Below are 16843 nucleotides of genomic sequence, written 5' to 3'. Positions count from 1 at the left end.
CTAAATCTTTTCACCAAAATGAGTGGCCTGCCATGTTTCTTGGGGAGACCATGTGTTTCTAGTGCAGACCTGCGGACAGGTTACCAGGAGGATCCCCACATCCAGCCCCCTCCACTAGAGAGGAAGAGTATTGTATTAGAAATCAGAATGAATTTTGTCCACTTCAAGTATGGTCAGACACACCTGTCACTCTGGTTCTCCTAACTGCACCTTTTCCTTCCACTAAATTTCTGAAAGAGAGCCCGCAGGGCAGAGCTGTATCCCTGTGAAAAGGCAGCATTTCCATGACCTTGCAGGACATCTCCTACCCTCTCGCTAACAGCCTCCTGGCACATTGCACCCACAGTCAGAAGACACCAGTGTCTGCTGACCACTGGGTCAGCCTAGAGCATGACTCAGCCTTATTGATGAAAGAGAAAGGAAATGAAACCAGCAGTTCCTCATGTGGACTACCCTTCAGACCACCCTAGGCTGCAGACATCCTGACAGCCTCACGGACAGCCCCACTGATACGAGCTCTCCCTGGGCATGGGCTCTCCTCGCCACCTCTCCACTCCGTGACCTGATTCCCGTTCATCTCTCAGCTGTTTCCTCAGCCAGTAAAGGGACTATCCCTGGGGAACCTGCGCATGTGGCTTGGGTGTAACTCAAACAGGCGGGGAGCTGTGCCTTACCACTGCATCCCCACTGCCCATGGCATGGAAGGCGTGAAAACCAAAACACTAGGAGAAGGAATCTCAGTCCTTTCTGGTTCTTCCCAACATTCAGCAATGACTGGGAAAAGACCAGCCATGAAATTATGTCCGAGCTACTTCATTCCACTGCCCTTGAACCAGATAGCAGGCTCCCACACAGAGCTTCTCGTCAAACCTTCAGGTGGAAAGAAAAATGCCTTCACAGTCTCGGGCAGTACTGAAGTCTGAAACAGTGAGCAGCGTGTCCCTGGGGTGAAGACGAGCAACTCAGGCTGCAGGGGTGTGTGCTCCAGGAACTCGGGCTGAGTCTGGCCAAGGCTCTGTGGTCTTGTGAGGAAGAGGAGAGAGTCTTGGCTGCCTCACAGCTGTCCTCAGCCTTCTGTCCCCTACTGCCCTCCAGGCTGTCACAACCGCTCCACTCTCACTGCCTGCTGCAAGCGCCTCTGCTGGTCACCACGATGCACACAGGCGAGGCCACGTGCCCTGCCTGCAGGTGAGGTCACCCGGCCGCTCCCGCTGCGGGCCCTAACCGGGTGAGTCCTGGGCATCGCACCCCTGCTTCCTCTTCAGGCAAGTCCAGATTAAAGATTACACGCCGATGAGCCCTGTTTGCAAAGGGAAGTTTTAAAGGACAGGAACAAAAGGCATTACTGCTCCCGGCAACCTGGGGAGAAGCCACAGAGACTCAGCACTGACCATGCCTGTCACTGATGGCGTGCTATGTAATTCACTGTTCCGACCAGCTCAGATGTGAGCATGGTGATGACAGGACTTTCTCAGCCTTTTGTATCCCAGCTGCCTAGAATGATGTCTGATGTGTAATACGTGTATAGTAACTACTTGTTGCCTGAACAGATGAATAAAAGACTAGAGTGATGTGATTACATATTTAAGTGAAGCCATTGTGGGAAGTTCTTGCCAAGTGTTTGAGATAGTTGGAGGAAAAACTTCAGTCAATAAAATGAATCCCAGGGGTTCACAGTTTTGGCCAACAGAACAGCAGTCGTAGTGTTACTGAAATGAAATTCATGCCAGGGCCAAACCATCACCTGGTGTTTTTGCTTCACTGCCTGCACCAGAAACCTCCTTCCTGGCCCAGAAATGGTTCTTTGTTGGGAGGCACTCACGAAAGGTGGTGAGCCAGTCAGCTGTAATAGCCTTCCAGGTGTTGGGATACCCACTGTCCCTTAGCAGCAGAGTTCTGAAATGATTTCCAGCCTGGCAGTAGGAGAGCGACAAAGCACCAGGCTGGGCAGGGAAAACCCTGGAGGAGTGCAGAAAAAGGACAGGCACAAAGGAATACAGGGAAGTGGAGGCAGGTGGACTGTGGCCATGGCCACTTCCAGGAGAGACAGGGTGGGGTCCAGAGGTAGCCTGAGCTCTGAGAATGGCAGTGGGAAGACCACAGCCCAGCAGGCGCCAGCACGGCAGGCAGAGGAAAAGGCCCCCTCCCACTGCGGCCCCAAGCACAACTCAACAGAGCCACCTAAGAAGAGGGCCTCAGGCTTTCTGCTTCCAGTAGAGTTGTGACGTGTTTAGAGACACGCCTCCAGGTCTGGGTCACTCTTCTCCTGGGTGCAGAGCAGTAGGCAGTAGGCACTACACTTGCCTCTAGTTAGCACTGACCTGTGTGCTGACACCTCTTAATTTTTATCATCATCCACACTGATGGCTGAAGTCCTGTGAGCATCCCTAATAGCTACCTGTGGGGCTGCAGTCATCTCTCTCTCAGTGTCCCAAGGCAGACGGCAAGGAGGACGCACTGCATGGAGCCACATCAGTTCCCTCCACTGAGTGGCCATCGAGATTTTCTCATTGCAAAGCACATGGTGTGGAGTGTGCTCCTCGTGTTCAGGGACTTCGGAGACACTGCGGGAACAACCTGTCACCAAGACAGGGCTCGAGTAGGGTCCCTACACTGTCTTAGAAGAGACATGACACAATTTACAAGGAATTTTGTGGCTGAAAATTTTAAATAATTACGATTAAGGGATCGGCCAGCTATTGGGGGGTCCCATCTTTTGACACTGCTAACATTAAGGACACTGAAAGTAAGCATTATTGATTTTCATCATTTCAGAAAGTTTTTGTAGTGCTAGGGATTGAATTCAGGGCCTTCACACTGAGCTTCATTTCCAGCCCTTTCTATTTTGAAACAGTCTTGCTAAGATGCTCAGATACAGTCCAAATCTGTGATCCTCCTGCCTCAGCCTCCCAGAGTGCTGGATTACAGGCATATGCCACCATGCCCAGTTAAGAAAGAATATTTTAACACAAAGTAAAGAATGTAATAGGATTGTTCTTTAAATTACATATATTTAGTTCTATGAAATCTTACTTTGCTGTGACTGGTAGAAGTATTACTAATAGTAATGATTGATAATTTGAACAAAGCTGGCAAAAGAAGTAAAATGCAGCACACAAACTTGTTCAAATGCAGCAACTTCTGGTGCTTCTGGTGGGGGGGACATGCTGAGATGGGGCACCCTTCTGAGAAGCCTTTGATTTACTGTACAAGCACCAAGGTCAAGGGCTAGGGGTTCCTTCTGAGTTTTGTCTCCTTGAAATCTAATTGCAGACTTCTTTTAAAATAGTAAAGACTTATGCACAAGCTGGACCAGTGCCCTAACTGCTTCTAGGGCCAGATGAGGAAGCAGAAGTTGGAGGGCTCGCCAGTATTAGCACTGATGACTGCTGTCTCGGCAGGACAGATTGCAACACATGTCAGCTTAATGTGTGACTAACAGTAATGGCAGAGCTTTTTAACCAGCAAGATTTTCTGAGGGGAAGAAAGGAAAAAGAGCTGGTTGATATCTACAGGTATTAATAATTTTTTAAAAACTTGTATCTGCTGCTGCCATCTCCCCAGAGGATCTAGTAGGATATCCATTTTCTTCTAAAACCACTTGCGTGGCCTTATAAGTGGTAAGACAAATACCGTCTAGGGTGGGGATGGGCAGCACAGAGCAGCATAAACAAAATGCTCTGGAGACCGTCGGAGCACAGTTATCTTAAAAGGCCCTTAGAAGCAAGGCCCCCAGAGGAAGTTTGTTACAATTACTCCACATTAATGGCTATCAATTAAGAAGAATCTGATGCCCTTAGGGTACATGGAGATACAGTTTGCAAGATGGGCAGTTTCTCACCACTGCCCCTCCACAGGTTCTTCCCAGCCAAGACTCATGGCACTTTGCATTTCACTCAGAAATGGCCCCAATGCAGCCTTAAGATGAAATGTTAGTCCACTTTCAGAGAAGCTGTTGTTAAATTGCTAATGAGCAGCTAGGAGAACTTTGAGATATTTTCTTGACAAATTATTCACCTGACGTGCAGTATTGTGAAAGACAGTTCTTATTCGATAATTCACAATAAACTGTCGAAGTAAATTAAGTGTATGTAGTACACTAAAAGATACTTTTTAATTGGTTAGTGTGCTATAAAATTTTGTAGGCAATAATTAAAATCTTGCCTTCTGAGGTCTCTGGATATGTAATGATTTAGCATTGTTATGTTAAATCCTACAACAAACCAGGTGCCACCTTTTTAACACTGAATTCCTGAGGTTGGCTTCTGCCATTCTGAATACACAATCACTTTGCATTTTGATTTGAAAGTAGACTTATGGACACATATTTGTACTGATTCTAAAGTATTTTAATATTGGCCTCATTTTCTCAATATGTGTATTTGTAGATTTAGCCTGTATGAAGGACTGTCTTCTAAGAGAATTACTGCCATTCTGTCATAAAGCTCCTGAGAATCCATATGTAATAAATGAACTTCGATGACTATGTTACAGTGCAGTTCTTCACAGGAGATGCAGTTCTCTCTGCAGTAGCTTCACAGGTTAGGAGCATGTCATCCATGCCCTAAGCTCTTCAGAGTCCTGAAATGCTTGTGTAAATATTCAGAGCTGTGCTTACATGATTACTTGTTAACATAATTTGAACATAGATCACCCCTGGCTTTCTGACACTTTATGTCAACAATTAAGTGGTTACCATAGCAAGCTATTTTCCACATGTTATTTTGCATATCAATTACTGTATCTGACTTTTAAGAGGATTTGCAGTTTTCTTCTAGACCTTCCAAGTGAGTCTTTAAAAACATCCTATGTTTTAGGTTTAATCAAAGTAATGCCTGCTTGATTTACTTTCCTTTTACATAGCAGTTTTTAACCTAATGATAAGGTTGAGCTCTTTGTTCCTTCAACATGATTTTTTTTTAACCTCTCTAGGGTATCATTTATGAAATGATGATTCTAACACAGCTAGGAAGCAGAAACTCAGGAAGTTTAGGCCAGAGTCTATGAGTATTTGCATGAGGTAGGCATTCCATAATAGCTCCTTGAATTGGCCTTAAATCTGACCTGACGTTTGTACATTCTTACTTTTTATCAAGGGGTTACGAAAAGTTGGTTAATTAGTAAATGTGTCACATCCATGTAATTCTTAAGTTGATTCAGACACAGGGCTGCTGACCTGACTTCTGGCAGAAGATCTGTCTGTGTCGAGAAATCTGGAGCCCCATCTGGTGACTGGCTGCCTCCAGTCCCTGGCTGTCCCGGAGATGGAAAAGCAGGCACCCTCCCTCAAATCTGAGGCCTTTCTGACGCTGGGCAACCAGGGTCTCACACTACCTTCTCAGAGAAAACTAGGTGAACTTTTCAGGTGTAAAACTGTTGGGTGGGGTCTCCTTCCTTCCCAAACCCTTGTCCTCATTTTTCTCCTCTTCAGTGGCTGATCTGGTCTCACTGGGCTGGGAGTAAATGGATGGGGAGGAGGTGAGTACAGACAGAGCTGGCACGAGGTTGGGCTGTGGTCATTATCTTGAGGCTCAGATATTTTTCACTCTGTGAATAAAAGCAATGAAGACACTCATCCCGGAGGGGGACCCTGGTGTGTTTTTGCAGGCCCACTCATATTTCAGCACACAGGTTTATAACAAAAGCAATTCTATAAGCAGCAAAGGCAAAACCTTCCACTGGTCTTCTAAGATTCATCTCCTCTTGTGCCTTTTTTTTCATCCTGTCTTCCTTCACCCCAACCATTTTGCTCACTTCCAGGAAAGCTGAGCCTGCACATACCAGGCCCTTGTCCACCCCTGGAAGAGCCATTCCCATGCCCAGAGCATCATTCCAACCCTGCAACGGCAGAATTCAGCCCACAGCACTCTATCTGCTCCACTGCTGGGGCAGCTGGCCAGCGTGAGGTGATCCTCTTGGACTGAGATCCATACAGACAAGACAGAGAACCACAGAGAGCAGCCAGCGTGAGAGCCAATAAGATGGAAAGGAGCACACGAGGGAGGACTGGAGGACAGCAGGCAGCCGGCCAAGCCTTATGGCAAACCCAGTGAGACAGTCCCAGCCAGCCAGAGTGAGCAAATCTAAGCTCATTCTAATGGCTCTGACCCAAGCCTGAGTCCCTGGGGAGTCCACGGATGGAGAGAGCCCTACATACCTTTCCAGAAACAAACTGCTTGATGTTGTCATGGAAAACCTGGATGTTTGCATTCTACAGTTTCACTGTGGATGACATCCAGGTCACAACCTAAGGAAGACAGCTGGCAAAAAACAGCCTTGCTGGCTGATTACCCAGCTTTTGTAATGAATCCCAGAGGGATACAAACCCATGTGCAGTTCTGGCTCTGCCAAGTCCTGAACCATCTCTCACCAAGCGAAGGTCAGTTAGCTGGTGATTTATGTTTCCAGGGATGTCTGAGAAGCCACCTGCAATCAAGACTCCACTGGAGAAGCTGCTCCAGAAAGAAAAGGGATGAGAAGTACGTGCCAGGGTAAGGGAAGGGAGGATGAAGTTTATTTTCCTGTTGATGCAGCTGCTGTCTTCTGCTTTGTAAAAAGAAAAAGAAAAGACGCAAGGACACACCTGATCATGCCGAAGCCCAGCACTCATCTGCACCCTCAGCCCTAGTCCTGGTACAACAAGTTCCTGATGTAAATAGCACAAAGACAAGTCTAAAGGCTACAAACAGTAGTCCTGCTCCATAGAATGAACAATTCCGGAGAACATAAAAAATACACTAAAACACTCCAAGAAAGCAGAAATACTTTAATAACTATCTTATAGCTGTTAATAGTTACTGTATGCCAAGCACTATGCTTAAGCCTCATAAGTTACCTGTTTGGTGTAGACCTAAAACACCCCCACAAGTCTCACATTCAGAGTGGGGCTGGTCAGACGGGTACTCACTGGGGTGTGACCTGCGAGGGTGTATTCTCCACCCCAGCTCCGGCCTTCTCTCTCTGCCTCCTGGCTGCCATGCAGCAAACAGCCTTCCCCGTGCCGTTGTGCCCTGTGGACTCTGCATGGGAGCCCGCAGACCATGGGCTAAACCCACTAAACTGTAAGACAAAATAAACCTGTCTTCCTTTAAGTTGTGGATGTTGGATATTTTGTTCTAGTGACAGGAAAGCTGACCAGTACATTATCTAATCTTCAGAATAATTCTGAGGTATGTAGTAGCAGTATGCCCATTTTATAAGTGAGAAAAGTGAGGCCAGTGCTTCACAGCCATTTTAAGGTAAGGGCTGAACCCTGAATTTTCATTGAAAGTGAGTGCTGAGTGTCACAGCCCCTGTGCAAGAGCACTTAGGAAGCACATCCCTGCTCACCCTCAGGTAAGGCCTTAACTACAGGCACGCTCTGCCATCTAGGTTAACAGACACTCGGTAAATATGTAACGTACATAGGTAAGGGTTTCCACTGAGATAACAGACTCTTTCACACCCAGCTTCTAAAATGAAAACATCAAGATTCTAGTAATTTATATTTTTTATAGATGATGAGGGCTATATAAATTATGCCTATTCTTTACAATTACATGTAGCAAAGGAATATGCTTACAGTATCGTTTTACATCCAGTTATATTTTACACAAAAGTCCCTTTTGCCAAGAGGCAAGTTACAAGAATGAAGTCAGCCCAGCAGTGTACTTCTGAAGAATCTTGTGCTGTTCTGGCAACAGCCTCTAACCATTTGTCGCAACACTGACTAGATGAGGCAGAGGGCACAGTGGTGCTCACAGCTGCAAGTCCTTGGCTGAGACCAGGCCGACTTGGTGCTGCTGTAGCCCCAGAGAGAAAGCAGGTCAGCTCTGCCACTCGCCTGGTCACTTCCTCAGCTGCCCACCTAGGAGGAGGGCTGCCATTCACACTGCTTCAACTGCCAGGTGTAGACCTCTGTGGGGGAGAAGGAGCTGGTGGCAGATGTGTCCCCAGAGCATGTGACAGATGCCAGGTCCCTATTTCTCATGGTTTCTTCTCTACCTGTGCTGCTGGCTGGGCTGGGAGAAGGAACCACTTCTTCCTGGCTTTCAATATTCAGCGTTAAGTCAGTGGCCCCTACAGAGCAGAATGACTAGACAGGAACCTCTGCCTCCTGCCAATTTAAAATTGTGAGTAATTGCAGAATTTTTGAGAGGCTGCCTGAGGAACAGGGTAGGGAGAAAGTCAACCGTTTCTTTAGAAAGCTCAGACTTTTAGAAGAGGAAGGCCCAGCAGAGTAGCCCCAGGGATGTGCTCCTACTTCCTTCCCCTCAGCTCTTTTTCCTAGGGTCATTATGTGGAGAGAAAAGCTAGGAAAACTCACCAGAATGTGTGAATAGCTAAGATACATGCACCCTATCTCTGCACAGAAGTGAATGGGCTTGCCACTTCGTGTGAACAGGAAACAGCACAGAAAGGTCTGTCAGGCCTGCGTTCTTGGAGATGGGATTCACTGGTCCAAACCTTATTAAAAACTATGTGTGAACAGTCTTTAGAACTACGTAACTAAAGGATGCGTGTGCCTCTCAATGACTGCAAGACAGATTTGGTATTAGGGCCCAGCCTGTCCCAAGCCCTACTGTAAATGGCCACAGGCTTGCTAGAGGGCCAGACCCCATCACAGGCCTGTCCAGGAGGGCAAGCCAGAACCCACAGAACCCGGGAAAGGAAATGCAGAGGATGTTCAAGTTCAACCCAGCCAGGGTAAGCTAAGTCCTCCTGGCTGGTCAACCAGGGCTGTCCAACAGGACGAATAGACTGTGTGCTGTCTTCACTTAGCAACATTTTTTTCTTGGCTTTTTAAAAGCACCGTAACACACCACAGAAATTTTAAGATAGACACCTGAGAGACACTATTTCTGAGGAAAATAAAGTAGGGGTATTTCTTTGAAAAGAAAAAGATGAACCAGTACTGAAATCCTTATTCAACATTTCTGGAAGGTGAAATGCCAAACTTAAGGTCATATACCTCAGATTTCAGAAGCAAATCAAAGGGGACAATAAGCTGCACAGAATCAGAAATCTGAGACAGAAAAATTAAGGTAAGGTCTTAGTTTCCAATCTCCCTATTGTTCAGAAGATGGAATGTGGAGGGCCAGAGAGGGGTTACATTTATCTCAAGTGGAACTGCTAGTTGGTGACAAAACTGAAAAGGGAATCCTGGCCTCCCAGATTCCGTGAATGCTTATGACTGTCTGGGTCATTCATGGTATGGCTGATCCTGGCAGATAAAGAAAGAGGGTCCAAGATTTGCCGCTTTGGGATGGAGAGTTTAAGAGCAGCTCTGGTGTCTGGAGAGAGTACATGGCCCATAGAGCAGGTCCTCATCATCTCTCTTGGCCCATTCCCCACAGCCCACCCCAATTCTTCCTTCAAATGCATACCAGCCACACAGGGGCCCTTAAGATTTGAGGAACAGAAAACTTTATCTTATCAGCTGTTTGGGGGGGGCAACTGGTCATTTGATCTGTTTATGTAGAAGGCAGCCCTGCTGAGCTCAAGCATTTGCTGCGAGGCAGAGGAGAGTTCATTCATCTGGGGTCTGTTTCCTCCAAGCCCAGATCAGTCCTTATCTTCACTGCCCCCGCCCCCAGGCTCTGTGCTCCCATGCCCTGAGGAGGAGCCACCTGTGTCCTTTATTTAGTGCTGTAGGTGGATTCCTGTTCCTCTTGTTAGACTTGAGATTACTAAACACCTTGGTTTAGTGAAAAGTGAATACTTTCTCCCCCCTGAAAAATGAAACCAATAGTCTATTCTACTTTCTGGGGATGTCTTCTAACTCAGTACAGGACAGACTGCGATCCTCTGGGTTCCTACCCACCTTTCAACCCTCGGGAGGATCCTAGGAAAGTGGGGAGTGGGGGACTCGATCTCTTCCTGCAGGTCGAAGCCTACTCTCTTGGATCACCATAAAGAGGTCGAACTTTCTTTCCACTCCTGTCTGACAAGCTCATTAGTGAGAAGTTCCCAGAAAGTGGAAGAGGAGCTTGCATTTTCTGTGCGTGCACAGAACATTCTGTCAGGCTCCAGAAGACACAATTTAAACAGAGCATCATTAAACAGAGCAGCTGATATGAATTCCTTCCCAGCCTCTCTTCCAGGCCAAAGCTGAACTCAAGGGGGCAAGGGTGGGGCGCGCTGCTCCCGCTGAGCTCCACTCATTCCTTCTCAGCAGCGTGCTGGCCACAGGCGACTGGCTCTCAAGGGGATGTGTCCCCTTGGAACTGTGCTTTAATCTAGGGGGGAAACAAAAGGCAGGGGCAAGAGGTAGACAGGAGAAAGCAAGAGGGAGCGCAGAAGAGCCAGACTGGGTCTTCGCACTGAAAACGAAGCACGTGACACGACCATAGGTGCGTGCTCCCTGGAGCAGAAGGTTGGGAGAAAAGCTCATCAGGAGCCGTCCCCGCTGCGCCCTGCGTCCTCCCTGCTCTCACTTACCCGCGATTCCCTGCAGAAGCCCGCACACGTTGAAGATGCTCTTCTTCATAATACTCTGCACACACATGGTGAAGACGGACACCAAGGCCACCACGCAGAGGATGAGGATCCCCACGGCCAGGAATATCGCAGTGGCCTGCCAGAAGCCACTGGCGATCTCACCGAAGCTCTCGGCATAGGGCCCGCAGAGAGTGTCACGCGGCACGTGCTGCAAGCCGGGGTTGCGGATGCAGCGTGCGTAAATGCCCAACGTGGGGTGCGGGGGTTCGGGGGCACCCCCTGCCGTCGGCTCGGCCCCGCTGCCACCACGGCCCTTGGCCTTCCCTATCAGCCAGTCTGCGCTCATGAAGGCGATGAGCTCTGCGAAGGCCACCACAATACTCAGGAGAGTCCAGAGCATAGAGCGGCAGGTGACAATGACATGACACATATTGAAGTTCAAGGCAGAAATCCAGGGGTTAATCAAAACAGTCGGCCAGTGGGGCAGGAGGCGGCGCTGGGGCCTGGGAAGGAAGTTGCAGCAGGGTCATTCACTCCCGCAGCCGGCGGCAGCAGCAGCAGCAGCGTGGTCCTCGGCGAGCAGCAGCGGCCTCACCTAGGGCAAAGTAGAAAGGCGGGGCGTAAGGGTTCCTCCACCCGGCCCCACCCACAGCCCCGCCCCCCCCTCCCACAGCCCCCTGCTCCTAGCCCCGCCTGCGCGGCCCCTGGTCTCCGCCTTCCATCCAGTGCCCCGGTCAGGCAGCACAAGGGGCAGTCCGCAGGCGCCCTGACCATGCCCTCGGAACCCTGCCTGGCAGGCTCGGAGGCAGCATGGCCAGAGGCCCAGAGCCAGCCCGCAAGGGGCCGCGCCTCTGCCCCGGGACCTGATTAGAAAGAGGGGCCAGGGGCCAGCGGACCTCGGTGACACACTGCAGTCTGCAGGCTTTGGCAGATGTTCTGGAAAACTCGCACTAGAAGCTTTTGCTCCACAGCGGAGAGTAACAATATCTAGCTTTTACTGCTGGAAATGGAATCACTAGCAAGCAGATAAGTGTGGACTGTGTACTTCCTTGGTGAGACATGTAACAGGAAACACTCCAAAGAAAATAAAGGTTGCTCCCTACAGTTGTTTTCATCCATTTCTCAAGTTACTTTACACAAAATAATTTCTATTAATTAAAATTCAAAAAAAGGGCAAACTTCTCAAAGAAGAGCTCCTAGTCAGGCGTGGCGCACACACCTCTAATCCCAGCACTCCAGAGGTTGAGGGAGGGCGGCACATTTGAGGCCAGCCTGAAATACATAGTGAGACCCTGTCTCAGAAAAATGAGCTTCTGATTTGGGAAAATTACTCAAATCAGGCCTTAATGACCATTAATGACACAAGTTTCATTACAGCTGAGTGACACTGACAGCAGAGAATGGCATAAGAAATGTGTCCCTTGAATTGTCCCAATTCATCACATGTGCGTTTGACCTAGCTTCATTTCTCCCAGGTCTGCAACTCAACATGCCCATTGTTTCTGGTTTCACAGAGGGCTCATTCTACTCTCCAGAAAAATGACTTCATTAGCGGAGGACTCTGCCCCAGTGGCTCAACCCCCTTCAGCGGAGCCTGAGCCCTGAGACTGGGGTTGGCAGTGCAGCTCTGTGGCCCACTTCTGCCCCCTCCCCAGGTCAGGCAGAAAGAGAGCAGCTCCCCAGGTCCCTGGACATATGGCCCTGCTCAGAGCGATCTGCTCTTCCTAACTAAGGTCAGGTCAGCTGCATAAAGACTAGGAAGAGCCCTTGGCATGCTGCAGTGGGGTGAGACCAGAAGCACAGAACCACAAGCCACTGTCCAAGCTTCAGGTGCCTCTTCCTCAGCCCACATCAGTGCTCTGCCTGCTGCCCAGCATCCACATAAGCAGTGACTCTGGGGTCTCATGAAAGGTGATATGTTTAAAACTCCTTGAATTCCTGTCATTACACAAGTTGCTATGGGAACATAAGCCTGGAAACACGGCACTTAGTTGTCACACTGTGTGTTAAAGGGCTGTGCTGAGAACTGAGTGAGAGCGAGGTGGGGTGTCCCACTGAGAGCTCTAGAGTCCTTGCTCCACCACCTGGCCATGTGTATGTATGTGCAACCTCTCAGAACTCCCTCATCTGCCATGAACAAAGAGCCCCTATCTCAAAAGAGGGTTGTAAGGAATAAACTGGCATAGTAACTGCTCAGGAAGATCACTTCCCTTGGCAGTGTTTACCTCAACATTAATGATCGCGGTCAGGTGACAGTGCAGGTCAGAGACCTGGCCACTGCACACAGAGCGGTTACTTGAGATGAATAATGAGAGTCCCTCATGTTGAAGCTTTCCTAGTGGGCTTCACTGACAAGTCACTGTCTTCCTTCCGGTTTCCCCACTAATTCACTTGCCAAGTGCAACTGGTTAAAATAGATTAGCACTAAGCTGGAATACATATCCTATTGGCACTCCCTCCTTCTCTCCTTTCCCAAATATTACCAAAAAGAAAAGCCTTTTGAAAAAATGTTACCAATAGCAAAGAGCTTCCAAGGAGGTAGTTTGTACTGAAAATCATCGTTCTTCATGAGAGTAAGAGTATGAGGCTCCCTGTGGGCCTGAGAGGCCATATTTGCCCATAGGCTTGTGAACATGTGAACCAACAGATGGAAACCCTGAGAAGAGAAGCTGAGGCTTCTTTCTACAAAGCCTCCCCACTGCTTAGGAAGCCAATTTGCTATTATGTCTAACCCAGCTCCATCTCTACCCTTCTTCTGTTTAATGGCGATTTATCACTGTAAAGGTACATGCATAGTTGTCCCCTTGCTCAACTGCAGGACTCTGTCATTACCTCTCACATATTTCTATCTTCTGTGACTGGCCTGGCGAGCAAGCTCTGCTCAGAGCCAGAAGTGGAATCAGGTTGCAATTTCCAAAGAGAAAAGCTGTGAATGTTCAGAAGCAGGGGAAGATGGGGCACCCAGGCTCAGCAAGCTAGGCCATGACAAAGCTAAGGTAGTATTATTGAAGAGCCCACATGCTGAAGCTCAGAAAGTAGAGTCCCTTCTCCATCCAAAACACTCCCCTGTCCAAATTCTCACACCCACACCAGAAGGGTTGGGATAAGGCCTCCCTCCATTCCTCTGTTTTAAACTGAGAGATAAGGGGCTTTGGTCTCTCTGGCATGTCTGCTAACTGATGCAATCAGAGTCAGCCCTGACACACAAGGGCAAATGACTACCACTGAAGCTTCCCAGGGCTAGGGCAGCTTTCCCTAGCAGAGTCATCAGGGTGGTGGGGCAAGGAAAAATCTGGAAATGCAGCAGGGGCTTCTAGAGCAGTCTGTGCTCTATGACCGATTGGGCAGGCACCTGCTGAGACAGCATCCCCATCAGAGGGAAAACATTTTCATTATAGATCCCTGGTAACTGCAGGACACTGGCCCCAGCGCTCCTCTGCAGGGCACCCCTGCTATTCACTGTAATTCTGCCTCTGTGCAGCTCACCATAAGCCAGGCCATCACTGCCATCTCACGTAATGGCCGCTAAATACACGTCCCTCTGGTACATCTGACCGTGCCATCATATCCCTCATGACTAGAGTAACCTAACCAGCCCTCTTTCTGCAAATAATGCTACAACTGCCACAAAAGCCCACAAAGTAAAGCATTTAAGCAAATAATTAAAGAAAAAGACAAGTGAGAGTCATGCAGAAAACTACAATAATACCATAGTCAGAAGGAAGAGGAAGCTACCGTCTGTAAGAGTATGGTCTGCGGCAATCGGCACATTGCCTACTTCACAAAGCCCCAAAGCAAAATCTGGGAAGGTTCTGAGCAGAGCTGAGTTAGGGTCTGTCGCTCACATCACAGGGTTCCCTCTTTGCCAGCTTCCTATCGTCAGTCAGAAAGGAGAAATGTACATATGAAGTCAGAGCCAGACAGGGCTGCTGGTGAGATTACTGGAGAAGACTCAGGCACAGGGCATTTTTGCCTAGAAAGCTGAGGGAAACTGAAGGACTCCAGTCAGAGCTGAGCACACAGCCACCTCTCCAGTGGGGAGCAGCAGCACACCTACTGGAAAGGGAGCCGCGGCCCCCTATGTTTTTAAGAACACTACCTTGCCTACTTACCTTGGTTCTGGTTTCCAACTCCACTGTGAAAATTTCGAACACAGATACAAGTTGATGAGAACAGACAGTGAGCATCCATATATCTAACACCCAGACTCAACATTTGTCAGCGTCTCCCCAAACCTGACTCACTCACCCACAGCATACATGTATTTTTTTCTGGACCATTTGAAAATGAGTCACACATGCCTTAATACTTCATCCCTAAATACTTTAGCATACACATTCTAAAATTAAAGATATTTTCCTACATAGTCACAATAAGATTAATACAACCAAGAAAGGTGACAACAATCCCTTTATTTCTAATACACTGTCCATACTCAGATTTCTCTATCCCACCCCATTTTTATAGTAAGTAAAACCATGACTCAATCAAGACTCGGGCATTACACTTGGCTAGTTTCAGGACAATAACAGTCTTTCCTCTCTAACCTCTCCCTCCTTCCCTTCCTCATGGTGTCAACTGTTTAGAGATACTACATTAGTTAGTTTATAGAATATCCAACAACTGGACTTGTCTATTTCCTCATGATGTGACACTTTTCCCTCTGGTCTGCTGCACAGGAATGGGCAGTTAATGCAAAAGGCTGGCTCAGATTCAGCTTAAACATTTCCTGTGAGAAGCCGCCACAGGTGCTGCTGTGCAATTCTTACCGCGTCCCTGGAGGAACACCAGGACTGCACCTAAGAATCAGAATAATTTTATGCATGCATGTGTGCACGTGTGTGTGTGTGCATGTATGTACAGAAATAACTGCATGGCCAAGGTTCTCCCCAGGCCAGAATCGTCATCTGTGGGAGCAAGCAGAAGGCTGGTCAGGGTAGCCTCTATACTGACAACCCTCTGGGGATTCTGATGCCAGAGGTGAGGAGCTCTTTTCTGAGGTGCCATCCTAGAAGCTAAAGTGGAATTTTCTCAGATACGTGTGGTATATTTGTTTGAATGGAGCCGTGTTTTATATAGACCTTGGGAAAATACAAAAAAGATCTAAGAAATCTGCAAACCTAGGAGGGGGCTACAACCTCAAATAGATGTAGGTCCTCCCCTTAAACTTTGCTTGAACCAAGAGAACTAGATTATGGAGAAAAAGCTTTTGTGTAACCAGGAAGGTCACAATTTAACAGTAGCCTCAAGTACCCACCCAGCTCTGAACTCCAGCTGTGATAGCTGAGACACTAAAGACTCATAGCTTTGGCCAGGGCAGCCCTTCAGGAGCTTTTCAATGAAGGATTTCTCAAACTAGAGTCAGAGCACAGAGGTTAAGTAATGTTTACTGGAAAGACCAAAGGTGGAGATGACCCAACTGCTCATGAAGATGCATGAACAGGACCAACCAACCTCATAAAACATGCTGACCACAGAAGACATCTGATTTGTTGAAGAGAAAGGGACAAGTGCACTAATGTGTGCATTATTCTCTGAGTTACAGTCTTACCACACTCAACACTTCCGGCTTCTCCTGTTGCCTTAGCTTCCATGATAAGCACCTCTCCTCTGCCCATCTCTGTATCTTCAGATGCTGAAGCTGCGGTTCTCAACAGGGATGATTTTGCCCCTACCCTGTACAGCACAGGGACAGATACCTGGAAGTGTCAGGAGGCATTTGGAGAGACTGTGCATACCGCTTATAACTCATGGTCAAGAACGCTGCTAACCGCAATGAAACTCAGGACAGCACCAGCTGGAGAACTGTCTACCCAGGCAACAGGAGTCTGCTGAGAAACCCTGCTTCTGGGCCTATTCTGAGCACTTCCTTTTTGTCGGACAAATGAGGCTAATGAGGCTGTAGTGTCCCTAAGCTTGTGCCACCACCCAGGGACAACAAGAAGAAAGATACCAGAAAGTTGGGCAGGAAAGTTGGCCAGAGGGGCCATTTTGCCACTGTGGCTCTGGAGCAACATCAACCAGAGAAAGGAACACTTGTCTAACTCTGTTTTCTAAATGGTCCATGTGTGTTCAAATTTCTGAAGCCCCCTTATAGATTTTTTTACCCCACTTCTATAAATGTCCTCACCTACAGCTCTTTTTTATGTGTCTGTCCTTCTGTGACCATCATACAGGACTGAACAAACCAAACAGACACCTGGGCCGATTTAGCAATGGCACCATACCTGAGCCTATGCATACTGCGAGTCAACAGCTTTTCTGGTTTGTTTAAATGAAATGAAACCTGAGTCTCACGAGTTGCTTTTTAATGTTGCCGCTTTACATAATTTTTCACAAAAGGCAGCTTTCAAGTTTATAATGAACTCTGTAAAATCAGCCAAAATATAAGCCTTAAAATGAGCCTGTAAGTTTTTTAGGATCA

General features: G+C 47.9%; 1 protein-coding gene across 2 annotated transcripts in view; it reads right to left on the bottom strand.

The window, feature by feature from the left end:
- Lhfpl2 (lipoma HMGIC fusion partner-like 2) overlaps window positions 1–16843 on the bottom strand; it is a gene marked incomplete at its 5' end in the record, with an annotated part of 158165 nt that overhangs the window by 8070 nt on the left and 133252 nt on the right. For both annotated transcript variants that reach the window (XM_005386018.2, XM_005386019.2), the window contains 1 exon segment: window positions 10420–11014. In XM_005386018.2, the coding sequence (XP_005386075.1) occupies window positions 10420–10849 (430 nt within the window).

This window comes from Chinchilla lanigera, unplaced genomic scaffold (assembly GCF_000276665.1).
Source record: "Chinchilla lanigera isolate Chin_1 unplaced genomic scaffold, ChiLan1.0 scaffold00024, whole genome shotgun sequence".
NCBI lineage: Eukaryota > Metazoa > Chordata > Mammalia > Rodentia > Chinchillidae > Chinchilla > Chinchilla lanigera.
Note: the sequence above shows the minus strand (reverse complement) of the source record. Positions and strands in the feature narration are given on the sequence as shown.